Source organism: Nothobranchius furzeri, chromosome 1 (assembly GCF_043380555.1).
Source record: "Nothobranchius furzeri strain GRZ-AD chromosome 1, NfurGRZ-RIMD1, whole genome shotgun sequence".
Taxonomy (NCBI): Eukaryota; Metazoa; Chordata; class Actinopteri; order Cyprinodontiformes; family Nothobranchiidae; genus Nothobranchius; species Nothobranchius furzeri.
The window spans coordinates 70336878-70352546 of record NC_091741.1 but is presented as its reverse complement, the minus strand read 5'-3'; the positions used below and the strand labels follow the sequence as shown (position 1 = coordinate 70352546).

General features: G+C 41.9%; 2 protein-coding genes across 3 annotated transcripts in view; one reads left to right on the top strand and one right to left on the bottom strand.

Moving 5' to 3' along the window:
* pde6a (phosphodiesterase 6A, cGMP-specific, rod, alpha) overlaps nucleotides 1-7261 on the bottom strand; it is a 48910-nt gene extending 41649 nt beyond the window's left edge. For both annotated transcript variants that reach the window (XM_054739377.2, XM_015951855.3), the window contains exons 1-5: nucleotides 7168-7261; nucleotides 6600-6933; nucleotides 5811-5952; nucleotides 2554-2706; nucleotides 2228-2317 (exon numbers count right to left, since the gene is read on the bottom strand). In XM_054739377.2, the coding sequence (XP_054595352.2) occupies nucleotides 2228-2317; nucleotides 2554-2706; nucleotides 5811-5952; nucleotides 6600-6928 (714 nt within the window). In that variant the 5' untranslated portion in view covers nucleotides 6929-6933; nucleotides 7168-7261. The remainder of the gene's footprint in view (nucleotides 1-2227; nucleotides 2318-2553; nucleotides 2707-5810; nucleotides 5953-6599; nucleotides 6934-7167) is intronic.
* Nucleotides 7262-9293: 2032 nt separating this feature from the next.
* slc26a2 (solute carrier family 26 member 2) lies at nucleotides 9294-14976 on the top strand. The gene is made up of 5 exons (XM_015951873.3): nucleotides 9294-9433; nucleotides 10494-11114; nucleotides 11244-11534; nucleotides 11653-12101; nucleotides 13978-14976. Exons 2-5 carry the CDS (start codon nucleotides 10509-10511, stop codon nucleotides 14789-14791), a joined length of 2160 nt encoding a protein of 719 aa, XP_015807359.3. The 5' UTR covers nucleotides 9294-9433; nucleotides 10494-10508; the 3' UTR covers nucleotides 14792-14976.
* The last annotated feature ends 693 nt before the right edge of the window (nucleotides 14977-15669 follow it).

Below are 15669 nucleotides of genomic sequence, written 5' to 3'. Positions count from 1 at the left end.
TCCAGGAGCCGTCTGAGGAGAATCCCAGAATCTCTCATCCTCGTCAGCTCAGAAAGCCCCTATGATTACGCACAAGAGTGACCCGTCAACCCGGTCTCACAGTAAGACCGGGTTGGACCTGTTCAGGTTTACGCAGACAATCTTTACATTTAGAATTGGCTTACAGATGTAAAATTAATGCAGTAAAATATAAAGCATTTTATTTAAATATCCATTCATTATTTTACAAGCATAGAGAGCCGCATCAGATGGATGGAAGAGCCGCGGGTTGCCGACCCATGGTATAGCCTATAAAATGACATGTTGAGGACGCAAACTCAATACACCTCTTTTATTGTGAGGTAATAATTTCTCAGAGTTTTGCGGTTGCGGGCGAGAGTAGACATGCACGCTGCAGGTGCTGGCGGGAGTGTAACACACGTTGCGGTTGCGGGCGGTAATTGTCAGAAATTCAGCAGGAGCGGGATGAAGAAAACAGTCCCACACAGGGCTCTACTGCTGCTTTTCAGTCAGGGGTCGGCAAACCGCGGCTCTGGAGGGAGGGAGTGTGTGACTGTGTTTGTGTATGACTGTATTCAGCGCTTTGGGCTTCCTGACAGGGTTGCGGAAGGCGCTTAATAAATAAAGCTTTGATTGATTGATTGATTGATTGATTGACTGTATATGTCAGGTGGAGCCTTTGACTCCTCCCTTCTCCTGGGACTTCTTTTGCTGCTATACATCTTCACCTCCCCTCCCTCTGCCACACTTGGTGAGGAGTGTGGTGCCTTGGTCTGCCTGAGTGTTCGCGGCTCCCGGGTCAGGGGGCTTAAGATCTTTGGCATCTGCCTGATTAATCCCAGTGGCTGCCTGAGTCCCTGAGCTCTGTTGGGTCCCCGGCGGGGCTGGTCACCTCTGGGTCCCGGGTCGCTGGGTTCCGGGCTCGGCCGACTTGGGGGTGGGAGGCTGTGGGCAGGCCTTTAGGCTTGCCACTGATATCCCCCAGGACTCTGCCGGCTGTTGGTTGTGGCCCCCCGGGGCAATCCTCTGCGCCTCTCAAGGGGGGCAGGGGTTTTTCTGATCGCAGTCTCCCTAGGGTTCCTGTGCTCTGGGACAGCTCCTGGATCTCTGAGACTTGGAGCTCTTTCCATCTCCTGCGCATCTTTGGGGGGCGGATCTGTGGCCCCTCACACTCTCGTTTGGACGCTCCTATAGAGAAACCTTACATAAACAAGCGCGTGTAAACACACAGGTGCTCACATGGTGCTCTCATAAGTATGGACTTGGGCATTTTCAACACGTCTTAAGGCTGTGGTTGGCACTTAAGCACTGTGATTTATTATCGTGTGATTGTTCAGTAAAACAATGTTGATTTTATATTTCCTCATCAGGTTGATTCAGTGATAGTTTTCTCCTGTTGTATTGTTGTTTGTCCCTTTTCTTTTCTTTTTTCCTCCTTCTGCAGGTCTAGAAGCAGACTCTTGTTCATCATGTATTGTTTATTTTTGTGGAAACCCCCCCTCCTCCTCCTCCTTTTGTCTCTTCCTTTCTCTTTCACCTCTGTCTCCGTGTCTGGTAGGAATTACAAGCATTCAAAACAACAATAACAATAAAGTTTTAAGTATCAGGCATGACATTAAAGCAGAAGCTTTGATGCTCCACCTGAGAGTAAATCTGTAAGGCTTGTCACCAGCATTCAGACATTAATTCTGTTTGCTTCACAGCCAGACAGGACACGGTAAAAGAAAAAAAAACCATGAACGTTCTCTGCAGCCCTGAGGTCCTCCAGCAGCCCGTTCCAGAGGCGAGGGCTGTAAAACTAAAAGACGCCTCGCTGTGAATGTGTGTCCTGACTTTGGGAATGACAAGGAGACTGCTACCAGAGGAGCGCAGGGACCGCCAGGGTTCATATGGTAAAAGCAGTTGTGAGAGATAAGACAGGCTAATACCATTAAGACACTTAAAAACCATTAAAAGGATTTTAAAATCGATCCTGAAACATACGTGGAGCTAATGCAATGATTCTGAAATCGGAGTGATGTGCTCCCGCTTCCTGGTCTTCGTCAGGACACAAGCTGCTGAGTTTCGTAAAAGTTATAGACCTGAAGTACTCTTTTTGGGAAGACCAGAAAGCAGGGCATTGAAGTGGTCAATTTTACTGGTGATAAAAGCATGCATCAGCATCTCCATATTAATAATATCAGATGCCAAGTTTTATATTTACATGCAGTTTGCTTTCCATACTCACCTGTCCCCTTCTGGTCTCACAGTTGTGCAGGTAACTCAGGTGGAAAACTCTCAGCACCAAGTTAGCAAAGTTCAGATATTTGTTTATGGTCTGAAAAAACAGAACAAAGTGCTGACTTTAGAAATTGTGTTTACCCATTAATGTTATTAGTGAAGCATCAACTACTCAAACCATCCTTGTCAAATCTGATTTAGTGATGGGTGAAATCTCAATGATGTAGCATTTTCCCTTATGTTTGATGAAAGAAAAACCATTGAAATTTGAAATGAAAGGTTAAATTTTGCAATATATAATCAAAAAATGTTAATAATCATGTTCCACAATACCTCTTCATCCTTGGCAGTAAAACACGGCCCATCCATCTTATTGATGGCCATCATCACAGCCACCATGTCTTTACCATTCATAATGGGGACAGCCAGGACGTTCTTGGTCTCATATTCAGTCAACTCATCAACAAAGTTACTGAAATGAGAACTCTAGTAGGAAAAACAGGAAAACAAATAGGGTTTAGAGCTATTATCAAGTCCACATTGCATTTCAAAACAACCTGACAACTAATGCATCCTGGACACATCATGATAAGATGCCCAATCCCCACAGATGTCTTCCATCAATGAGAAGGAGCAGCATCTCTACTCTGAGCTCCTCACCTTACTGCTAAATATGTCCTACAAAGTTATTTTAGCCACTTAAATCCAGGATATTATTCTTTCAGTCATAATCCAAATCTTATGACAGTAGATGTGGGTTAAATGTAGACAGACCAGTAAACCAAGTGCTTTTCTTTTCTATTCATTTCCATCGTTGCTATGACTGCCTGGAGCAATCCCTTTGCAGCTCCATCCTACCATCATCAGTGAACAAGACACTGAGTTACTTGAACTCCTGAGGCAGAGACGCATTCCCAACCCAGAGGACATTTTTCCAGGTGAGGCCACGGCCTCAGACTGGGAAGGCCTGGCTCTCATCCCAGCCACTCCACACTCAAAGGACCATGCAAAAAGAAACTCAGACACAAATGATAAATGGCCCGCACTTGTATAGCGCCACTCAGAGTAAGGACTCCAAAGCGCTTTACACTACAGTGTATCATTCATCCATTCACACACTGATGGTAATGAGCTACGATGTAGCCACAGCTAGCACATAGGCGAGGCTGCCGAGCACGGGCGCCATCGGTCACTCCAACCACCACCAGCAGGCAAGGTGGGTTAAGTGTCTTGCCCATGGACACAACAGCAGAGATCTCTGTCCGGAGCCGGGATAGAACCTGCAACCATCCGATTACTGGACGACCCGCTCAGCCTGTTGAGCTACTGCTGCCCCAAATTGACGCTTTACAGCTTCTGATTTAATTTCAATTTAAGAGACACACATCCACACACTCTTCCTAGACTAATTTACATTTTCAAGTTAAGGCGAATTCTGAAACATTAAGTGAATCTCCAGTTATTTCTGCTCCAGTGGACGATGATGAGGGCAAAAGAAAGTGAAGCAGAATAGATTAAAGGTGTTATTGTGCTGAGTTGGTGAAATTGGCTCAGGGCTTATGTGACCTCTGGGAGTAATCTGGAATCGCTCTAATTCAGGACAGATTAACTGGCTGAGTTCAGCCTCTCAGCCTGCTATGAACACAGGTGCAGCAACACTTCCTAAATGACCAAACCGTACCACTCTTACTCTGCGCATGCTGTTACATCTCATTTGGAAAGAAAAAGACAGGCGATGGGGAATTTCAAACCGGTTTTAGTCACCATTTAATCTCCACCTACAGTATTCTCACTGTGCTGGATTAGACCTTGACGGAAACATGGAGCAGAGTCAGAGATTATCAGACCAGGGCTTCATTCATTTTCCATGTTTGCAATATAAAAACTCCCAATTATGTGGAAACTAGTTTTATTTCCCCCACTGGGAAACTAAGACTTTGAAGGTTTATACTGTTACAATTTTTATATTTCACATAATATAAATGCAGTTGTGTGACACAGGGCTTCCGAAAAGAAAATTATTTGTTCTGTGATGGCTCACATTAAAGAAACAACTGGCAGGCCTGGATGCAGAAGGAAAAAAGAACCATCAACCCTGGTCTGTTTGGGGAGTGCTTATAATGCATCATTTAGGTTTTGTTTGTTGCAGCCATAATAAAGGTACATGTCAAAAGGAGCAGAGACGACTGTGGGCGGATGAGAAGGCTGTGGACCTGTGTAGCATGATGGGTAGATAAGAGAGAGAGAGAGAGAGAGAGAGAGAGAGAGAGAGAGAGAGAGAGAGAGAGAGAGAGAGAGAGAGAGAGAGAGAGAGAGAGAGAGAGAGAGAGAGAGAGAGAGAGAGAGAGAGAGAGAGAGAGAGAGAGAGAGAGAGAGAGAAAAGCTTGCAAGCCGTTTTCAAATGTCAAAGGTATTAGCTGTAATGAGATTGAGCTAGCTTTGGTTAAATGGAATTAAACGGTGGAATTACAGTGGTCGTATGTCGCCCCCGTGTGGTCATAAAGCAAATCAATTTTATTTGTAATTTAAAAAGATGAACTGGAATACAGGTAAAACTGGAAACATGAGAATAAGGTGCAACAGTTAATTTATTTCAGTAATCCAACTTAGACTGAGAGACCATCTAAAGGCTCAGGAACCCTTTGCATGTGTTCTGGATTCATCAGCTGATGAGAGTGTGGCACTTTGAGTCTGGAATATTGAACCTTTTCACTACTTTCTAATTTTCTGAGATTTTGAATGTGGGGATTTCATCAGCTGTAAACCATAATCATCACAATTATAACAAATAAAGGCTGAAATATCCGCCTGTGCATGGAATGAGTCTGTCTTTTTTTAAATTAGTTTCACATATTAAGTAGAATTACTAACATAAATGAATTTGCATCATATTATAATTTTTCCAGTTTCACCTGTAGTTGACTGTTGGTAATTTAAGATACTTTTTACAAATAAGCCTTAATTAAAAATTTGCTTTACATCAATGCTCAACTTATTAATAGCCCATGCATGAAAGTGTTATTTTACAAGGTGCTATAAATCCAGTCTCTAGAGGTGTTCCCAGATGAATAAAATCAGTTACATCAAACATAAATTATTTTTAAAGGGCAGACATGCAAATAAATCCAAAAGGGTTCAAATGAAGGTAACTGGACTTCTTTGGTTTCTTGATGGCGTTTCACTTCTCATCCAAGGAGCTTTGTCAATTCTGACTGGAATATGGGAGAGTCAAGCTAATAACCTGTAGCTGTCTGTTGTTATTTAAGGAGCAGAAACTACTCTGATTCCCTCTCTGATTCGTCTTCAAGAAACCAAAGAAGTCCAGTTGCCTTCATTTGAACCCTTCTGGATTACCATGAGCAGGATGACTGAGAACCTTCACCAGCATAAGCAAATAAAATTACATCTACAATAATCATGTTGTGCAGATTAGAGCAGATTAATATTTATTTTCACAAAACTGGCACATGTAACAACATTTTCTGTGTGAGTGAATGGTAGGTTACATTACAAAGACAAAACTGCCTTTACAATGTGGAACATAATAATAACAATCAGAAAACACACAAACACTCCTCAAGTGTGTCTACCTTTGTCACATCAGGAACATTGACCATCTTCTTGCTGGTTGCCACGTGTCCCACGATGCCCATGTCCAACGGATACACAATTTCACTTTCAGGCTGCACCAGGCACTCGTCATAGGTTGCATCTTTATGGACATTAAATAGCCTAGAATAAATCATTAAAGTAGAAAAAACAGTAATAATCAGTGCTGTTCATGCTTGCTTTAAGACTTCTTTGTCCTCTAAACATGACTATTACGTTCAGACACCACTGGATTTGACAATTAGAAAAGGATATGACTATCCTTGGGGATTTGAAAGCTAATACTATTTTAACACTATAATGGCGAGAATTGAACAGAAAAAGAAAAATGCATTTTATTAATCACCTAAAGCTGTTTGAATCTCAAATTTTGTGCTGCTAAAAAAGAAAAAAAAGGAAAAGAAAAAAAAATCAGACATCCTAATTTAGCTGGGCTCTCTGTTCAGATGATTTATCCTGGTAAATGTTTTCTGGCCAAGATTAGGAGAATGAAATGCAAACAGAAGTAGATAAATATTGAGTTAGTGCTATTGACTGGAGTTGGTGGTGTTCTGGGAGGAAAATTGATCAAGGCATGATAATTAGACTTTTGTAGGCCCATTTTTCATTTTATAAAAAGTCACAATGACACAAGTCATTTAAGACTAAGCATCCAGGAAATGCTTCCCAGTTCCTGCTTGCATTCCGTTTACTGCATAAAATACATACTCGTCTTGTTTTTCTACTAGTATAAAATCTAATCACTAAGTACAAATATAATGCCGAATCACCTTGTGGCCAGCTCAGCCACACCATTCCTCTGCCGGTACATGAAGAGACTCATGCGGTCTGCCCTCAACATGAAGCTGAGGTGTTTCATTAGCCTGAAGACCGACCTCTCCATCTGCAGGTTGTCCTGGATGTCTCGTACCAGGTCAAAAAGAATCTCACTCTCGTCCACCATAGTCAGCTCATGGAACCTGCTGGTGTCCATCACTGGCTTACGGTTGCTGTCCAGCAGATCTGAGATGACTCTGGGACGTAAATTCATGTCATAGTACTGCTTGGCAAATGCTGGGTTGGCATCCAAGAACTGCTCTGCTGCAGCTGCATCCACCATGACTGCTGTTGACGAAGAAAAGAGTTTAAAATGATGATAAATGATGGTTTATGTGCCTAAACGTTGTTTTAAGTCACTTTTGGGCAAGTAGAGAATGGCAGCGTAGCTATGAAGTAGGATAGGATTAATTATATTACTACAGCTACTCATTCTTTTATACCCTCCCAGTTACTGCTATCTAAAATATTTAACAAAAACAAATCAAAAACGTTCAACAAAGACAAAGTAAATATCCCTACCTGATGAAGTCCTTATATTGTCCCCAGCAAAGTATGTAATCCTCCTATTTTAAAAACAAATCCAACTTCAGATGTCTGAGAAGACAAAAGGGATTACCAGGATGGTTTTAAATGGTCATGTGTTGAAATAAGCCTGCATCCAATTACAAACACTGGGATTACAAAACCTACCAGTGTATATAGAAACTAGAGAGTCTCGTCTCTGTCTCCCAGTGTGGCTGTTAGTGTTCATGCTGGGTTTAAATGCAAAGTTGCTTTCTATGTTTTCAGGGAAAACCTTCAAACTAATTTCCATTCTCCCTAAGCAGCAGCTGCTGCAGAAACAAATTCCAGATTCTGGAATTCCAGCATTCCAGAATGTAGGAGCCACAGAAGAGAGGGCTCTGACTCCTTTAGTATTTCTCCTTGAGCAGGGAAGTGCAAGCAAGCTTTAGTCGGAGGACCTTAAGGACCTGCTGGAGCCAGAAGGATGTAACAAGTCATTGATGTACACTGGAGTCTGTCCATGCAGACATCTCCAAGTAAGAACCAGAATCTTGAAGTGGACATGACAATGAAGCCAAGAAAGATGCTTTAGTATGGAGTCACATGACTAAACCTGGAGGATTTAGTCAGGAGTCTAGATGATTACAGTGTACAGTCATTCTGCACAGTCTGTAATCTATGGATGATTTAGATAAGCATATGTAGAGAACATTGCAATAGTCCAACCAAGAAATGAAAGCATGAATCAGCATTTCCATTTCACCATAAGAAACAATGGGACTAAGTTTTACAGCATTCCTTAGGAAAATGGAAGATATCCGGATTAAAACCCACATCAGAAATTGCATCAAAGTATGTGACAGTATATTTTGTGAGGACAGGAGTCCAAGGTTCTCCTTTATCTTAGTTATTTCAGCCATCCAGCTCTTGAATGAGTCCAGGCATTCTTGGAGTACATGCAGATTTCTGATTTGGACCCCAGAATGATCTTCCCACACTCTCACGCCACACTTTCAAGTTTTCAAGGTGAAAAAAGTGACCCCATCTGAGCTACACTCGCCTAGCTACAGCATACAGCGCTGCAAACTCAGGTTTTACTGTAATTTACTTAGATGAACAAGGAGGGGATTGACACTATCTAAAGGTGAAGATCTGGAACTACACTTTGGTTATGTCAAATCGTTTAGAAGAAAATAGTTTAGCCTCCTTATCTCAGTGCAGCTGAAAAATCTTTGTGTTTGTCCTTTTGAGACCACTGATATTGAGGGGAATAAGAAGAGGATAAGAGAGAATTCAATATATAGTTACTTACAGTTTTTTTTTACAATTATGATAGATTTTTCAAAACATTTACTGTAACAAGTTTCCTCAACTCCTAACACAATTAGCACAAGGCTATTGTAGGCTATATAAATGGTAAATGGCCTGTATCCTTCTAGAGTCCTGGAACCCCCCAAGGTGCTTTACAACACAATCAGTCATTCACCCATTCACACACACATTCACACACTGGTGAATGTATATAATTACCACTTTACCACTATCTCCAGTGGTCAATGGGCAATCAGGCGGGGTACACCCTGGACAGAGCTAGTCCATCGCAGGGTAACACAGAGACACACACACACACACACACACACACACACACACACACACACACACACACACACACACACACACACACACACACACCTAAGGACAATTTAGACAGACCAATCAACCTAACAGTCATGTTTTTGGACTGTGGGAGGAAGCCGGAGTACCCAGAGAGAACCCACACATGCACAGGGAGAACATGCAGACTCCATGCAGAAAGATCCCAGGCTGGGAAGCAAACCCAGGACCTTCTCGCTGCAAGGCAACAGCTCTAACCACTGCACCAGCCATATTATTATTATTATTATTATTATTATTATTATTATTATTATTATTATTATCGTTATTATTATTATTATTATTATTATTATTATTATTATCGTTATTATTATTATCATTACTACTACTACTATAGAATCCATTTAGCCTCAAAAATATTTTGGAAACTAAACGTTCACTAGAATTTCAACCATTTATTTTATGTTGTGCTTATTTTACACTTAAAGAGGGATGGACTCCGAGAGGCGGAAGTGACGTAGTTTCAGCTGCCAGACTGACGTAAACGCATTACGAAGATGTACAGGATGTCAAGCTTAGAACAAAATGAGTTTATTGCCGAATAAAACCAGATTTTTTGGAGTGTCACATCAGAAAACCTTCATAAGAACGGCTCATTGGTGCTAAGGTTGGTATTTTTATGCTTTAAAGTCGACGTTTGCCTCACATTGATAATTAGTCGCGTAGTTGGTCAAAGTTTCCGGCGATGTCCACGTTGACAACTTGTTTACAATAGTGTCCATTCATTCCTGCGCGAATGCAGCGCTGGCACTAGGCTGATCTAGGTATGATACTTTAAGAGACTTCATCATACATTTCACCGATCATACGTGTGTTTCCTTTTTATATGTCGATGCCTGCCTGTTTCCTACAGCCAGCACACAGCCTTCAACGTACTCATGATGGCTCACACTGAAAAACGGAGCTAAGAAACGTTTTTATTCTAGGATTTTTTTTAAATCAGCTCGATCAGAGGGAGCCTAACTTTACCTGTTGATTTTAAATCTGTTATAATGAACAAATGACAGTAAATTCTGATGGATTTACTGCAACTAGAGACAAGTCCACCAAGTAACAAGTCTCGTTTTGTTGATGTAATGAGCCAAGTCATTCTAGACTACACAGCGTTGATAACATGGGCTTTATTTCCGTTGCCATCTTCCTCATTCCTCCTCTTTGTCCTCTTGGTGTGGGTATCTGCATCAGTGGGTTGTACCATTCTATCTTTGTGAAGGTCACATTTTGTTGAACCTGGACTGAGAATGAGGAGGGCTTTTGTGGCTACACAATGATCTGATGTAAATTATCTAACCTAATAAAGATTTATAACACGCTGTTACAAATGGAAATAGACGTCACACCCAATGTTCCAGCCTTCCTCTCAGGTATCCAGTGTGCCTGCTATTAGAGAAACATCCTGATTTAGTCCGGGATTGATAACTATGAAATAAGAGTGTAACAATGCATCAATCTATATGGATACTATGGTCAACATTGATTGGTATTGTGGTATTGTGACTGAATTTGAGATCATGGTAAACATCAAATCGTGATCCTCTATATTGATATAATATTGTATCGTGATCAAACTTGTGATTTACAGCCCTCAAGTAGAAGTGTTTGTTTTTCAAGTGTCTGTTTTAGTTTGAGGTTGGTTCAACCTCTGAACTCTGTTTCCATGACTACAGGCACAACGGATCAGGATGCTTCATAGAAGTGATTTCTGCATGTCAGAGCAGGATGAATCTGAGTCTGACCTACAGCGACCGCTCATCCTGGAAAGAGCTAAGGAGGAACCAAAGAAATGGCAAACTGTTGTGTCTAATCGTCTCAAGAAACATTGCTCATGCACTTCAAAGAAAGTGAAATCCAAACTACTGGGTTTCGTTCCTATTTTGAAATGGCTTCCACACTACAAACTCAGGGACTGGATTCTGGGAGATGCCATGTCAGGACTTATAGTCGGGATCCTGCTGGTCCCACAGTCCATAGCATACTCCTTATTAGCCAGTCAGGACCCCATTTATGGTCTCTACACTTCTTTCTTTGCATCTATCATTTATGCTCTCCTGGGCACTTCCAAGCACATCTCAGTGGGAATTTTTGGAGTTCTCTGCTTGCTTGTGGGTCAGGTGGTGGATCGGGAATTGGCTTTAGCAGGGTACCTCTCAGAAAGCAGCATTGACAGTAACAGCAGTGTTTTATTGCTGCTGGATGGTCAGGGAAACAGCAGTAGTGGAGGGTGTGACAGAAGCTGCTACGCAATCTCAGTGGGAGCAACAGTAACCTTCGTTGCAGGAGTTTATCAGGTGAGTATCAGATGTACTTGTCTGGAATGTATTTTTTCACTCAAGGGATTTGGTCAACTGGAGACATTATTCAGGATAAAATAGAAAAATTGGGTGAAGTTGTTTGCTCTGCTTATGTTGTTCTGTCAGGTGCTGATGGGCCTCTTTCAGGTGGGCTTTGTCTCCATCTACCTCTCCGACTCTCTTCTCAGTGGCTTTGCAACAGGGGCGTCTCTGACCATCCTCACTTCCCAGTTTAAGTACCTTCTAGGCCTGAAGATCCCCAGGCCCCAGGGCTGGTTCACTCTGTTTAAGACCTGGTACAGCCTGCTCACCAACCTTGGGGACACCAACATCTGTGACCTAATCACCAGTTTCGTGTGTTTGGTTGTACTGATTCCTGCAAAGGAGTTAAATGACCGCTTCAAAGCTAAGCTAAAGGTACAAAGTAAATATATCAAGTGTCCTTTTTAGCAAAACTTTAACTACACATATTTCAGAATGCCCTTTTTCATGTTTGATAGAGTTTTCTAATTGTCTTTGTTTTTGTTTTCCTCAGGCTCCGATCCCATTTGAGCTGTTTGTGGTCATAATTGCTACTCTTGCATCTCACTTTGGCCACTTCAACAGTGAATATGGTTCAGGAGTGGCTGGCAGCATCCCCACAGGCTTCCTGCCTCCTCAGCTGCCGTCATGGATACTGATCCCCAACGTGGCCGTCGACGCCTTCTCCATCGCCATCGTAGGATTTGCCATCACCGTATCACTCTCGGAGATGTTCGCCAAGAAGCACGGCTACACAGTGGATGCCAACCAGGAGATGTACGCCATCGGCTTCTGCAATATTCTCCCATCGTTCTTCTGCTGCTTCTCCACCAGCGCCGCTCTGACGAAGACTCTTGTCAAGGAGTCAACAGGGTGTCAGACCCAGATATCGGGGTTGGTCAGTGCTCTTGTTCTGCTGCTGGTGCTTCTGGTTATTGCTCCACTCTTCTATTCCCTACAGAAGTAAGCATCCCAGAGGCTTTAATGTCCTGACTCATTTCTCTTGCGACACACAGATTTATTTGTAAATGATTCACTTTTACTCTCCGCTTATTTCTTCACAGTCAGAAAATTACACACAAAAATACTTGATCAAGTTTACCATCTAGAAAAAACTTAAATCAGTAGGTATTTATTCATCTTGAAACTGAATGTGATGATTTGAAAGTCCATTATATTGTTTGTTTTAACAGAAAAGTGGAAAAGTGTGTGTAGTTTTAAATGAGATTTGCTTCTCTTTTAAAAGAGGGTTAAAGGTAGTGACAGATAAATGCTGATAGTTTAACACTGAAGTTGGTTGTTTTTCTCTCAGTAATCTATTCACTAATCAAGATGTTCTGCTCACATATGAGACAAAGGGCAGCATAGCTGAGAGCAGATGTAAACAACTTAAAGTTAACTCTGAAGTAAAGACCAAGTTTGAAGGACATTCTGGTTTTGCATGAGCTTTTTGTTTTTGATACTGCAAAGGAGTTGAATGACCAGATTGTGTCTAGAACTGATTGGGATTGATTGACTTCCTGCTTGTTATCTACTCTCAGAAATTCACACTCACAGCATCATTGACCACATGAAGTTTCTGAATCAATAATGTCTGATTATTGATCTCCTCTAATTGAAAAGCATTTCAGCCAGTTGGTTTCTGTATTGTGCTTCTTTCAAAATCTCAGTCTTTGCTAAAAGAAATCACCCGAGTTACAGAAATTAACAGCACGCGTATTTTTCTTGTGTTGAAATAAGGATATGTGTTCTAGATTTCTGACACAACAACACATTCTCACACCCGAAGCGTAGAAAAATTGTGCTGGGTGACTAAGCGTTTGTTTTCAACACGTTGGGACTCCCAACGCGTTGGTAAAATGGCGATTTTACTGAATTCTGACCTTTACCCTCTTGGTATTTAACCTTCCCATCACCCCCATCCTAACCTTAACCCTCTTGTGCATGAAAAACTTTGTTTCTAGTTGTATTGTCCCTCTCCAGCATGGTCAACGGGAACTTTAGAATGAGAAACTGGGTTAAGGTTACTGTGGGGGCGAGGGGAAGGTTAAATAGCAAGAATTTATAGGTTAAATGTCGGTGTAATGTGCGTTTTACCGTGGGTATCGGAAACCAACGCTCTAGCACAGCGCATCGCCTCCAGACGCATTGGTCTCCCAGCGTCATTTTTTGATGCTCCAGGTGTGAGAATGTGTTGGACACAGTGACTTAACAGTGAGCAATTAGTAAATTATTCTGAAATTGGACAGGCAGTTAAAGTCCTATTAGTCATCACACACCGGTGAAATTCATCTCCACATTTGACCCATCCCTGTGGGGAGCAATGAGCTGCAGCTGTGGCTGCGCTCAGGAACTATTTGGTGGTTTAACTCCACAATCCAACCCCGTAAAACTGGGTGTCAAGCAGGGAGGCACTGGGTCCCATTTTTAAATGTCTTTGGTATGATCCGACGGGATTTGAACTCCGATCTCCCGGGGTGGACACTACCACTAACCACTACACCACTGAGAAGACTCTTGATAATTATGAAATAAAATTTTGTCTGGGCCAAAGAGCTGCACACTCATAATGGGATGGTGATAATTCTAAAAAATTGCCTTAATGATAAATCTGCATTTGCCTCACCTTTCTGTTTTATTGTCATGAAAATTATTTTAAGAAGAATGTTTTTGTTTCTCTACTCAAGTTGTGTGCAGACAAAACAGTGGGTGGCGTGACTTAAGTGTTGTTTTGAATCTCAATCATGGGGAAACTTCACCTGCCAAAACTGAAGCCAACACAGAAGTTACAAAATGTGTGTTCATAAGAACCAATTTTTCATTTTCTGTGTTTTTGCAGGTGTGTTTTGGCGGTAATCATTGTGGTGAACCTCCGCGGTGCTCTAAGGAAGTTCATGGATGTTCCTCGCATGTGGCGGTCCAACCAAATTGATGCCTCCATCTGGCTGGTAACCATGGCTACATCTGCACTGGTCAACACAGAGCTCGGTATTGTTGTTGGGGTTATAGTGTCAGCCTTTTGTGTCGTGGGTCGAACTCAGAAAGCCCAGGTCCTGGAGCTGGGCCGGCCTCAGGTCAGGGATCACTATGAGCACTTATTATCCTACCGTGGCCTTCAGACACACCCCGGAGTTGCTGTTTTCAGATACGAGGCACCCATCTATTACGCTAACCAGAGTTTATTCAAGAAATCACTTTACAAAAGTGTTGGTTTTAACCCTGTGAGGGAGAAAATCCAACATCTAAAGTTCAAAAAGAGCAAACAGCAGGAAATCCAAGATACACCAAAGGTAAAATCAGGAGAAAAGCCCCACAAGGAGAATGATGCAGCTGTGACTTTGACATTTGATGAGAAACCTTCCAGAAACCTGCGTAGTTTAGTAATCGACTGCAGCGCTGTCTTGTTCCTGGACACCGCTGGAGTGAATGCCTTGAAGGAGATCCGGAAAGATTACAAAGAATTTGAGGTTGAAATTGTCTTGGCCCAATGTAATACCTCAGTACTAGACTCTCTGGAAAGAGGGGGATACTACAACAGCAAGAAAGATGGTGAAGTAGGAAAAAACAACATGATTTTTTTCACCATCTTGGATGCCGTCCACTGGGTTCAAAGCCTTTATGTTCCAAATGGAGTTTGTGATGCCAAATCTTAAAAAAGGTCAAATATCCGTCCAGATGTCTGAAACACATGTTTAAACCTCACCAAGGCAGCTGTGCCTGATTATACTTGTGTCTACTACACAAGATCAGCTGTTTCTGTCTGAAGTTTCTGGTAAGTTTTTGTAGCAACAGGGAGCCTAAGTCTCCTCCCTTTTCGGTCGGCTCATGGGTCTCTGGAAGAACGAAAACATGAATGCAAGTCAACGGGGCTAAAAGAGCTATTTTCTAATCCGCTTTGCCTTAAGTCCCGGATCACACATGTACCTAAATTAAAATTATTGATGGGTGTTTCAACCATGTCAGTAACATAACATGATTTATCAGCTTGTAAAGGTTCGTAATTAGCATGACTACAAATCAGAAATCAGCACATCGCATTTATGACGTCACCACAGAATCTCCTCTCCCCCAGCGTAGCTGCTACTAACCACATGACCAGATTTATGGTGGTTCTTTACTCCTGAAGGAAGGATTGGAAGTTCGCTGAACTTACAGCCATTTTCCCTCTGTTCTCCATGTCTGGTTTGATGACGTCCATTTGGTGATGCACATTTGTAGTCCTGAACTTATTTTTGCACAAACCCTGAAATAACATTTTCCCCCGTTCAGAAACAAGCGCTTTCTTGGTATCAAAATGTGTCTTTAAAATTCACGGACATCATGTGTGAAATCCACAACACATAACAAGCGGAATTAGAAAATAACATTTTAGCCCCATTGACTTACATTCATTTTGTTCGCTTCTCTGGGGAACCATGATCCAAAAGTAGATGGGCTCGGCTTAGGTTCCCTCTGAGGTCAAACAAAAACATTAGTTTAGTGTAAAATCAGAACAAATATAAAATCTTTAGGTTACAGAAAGCTGGCAGAA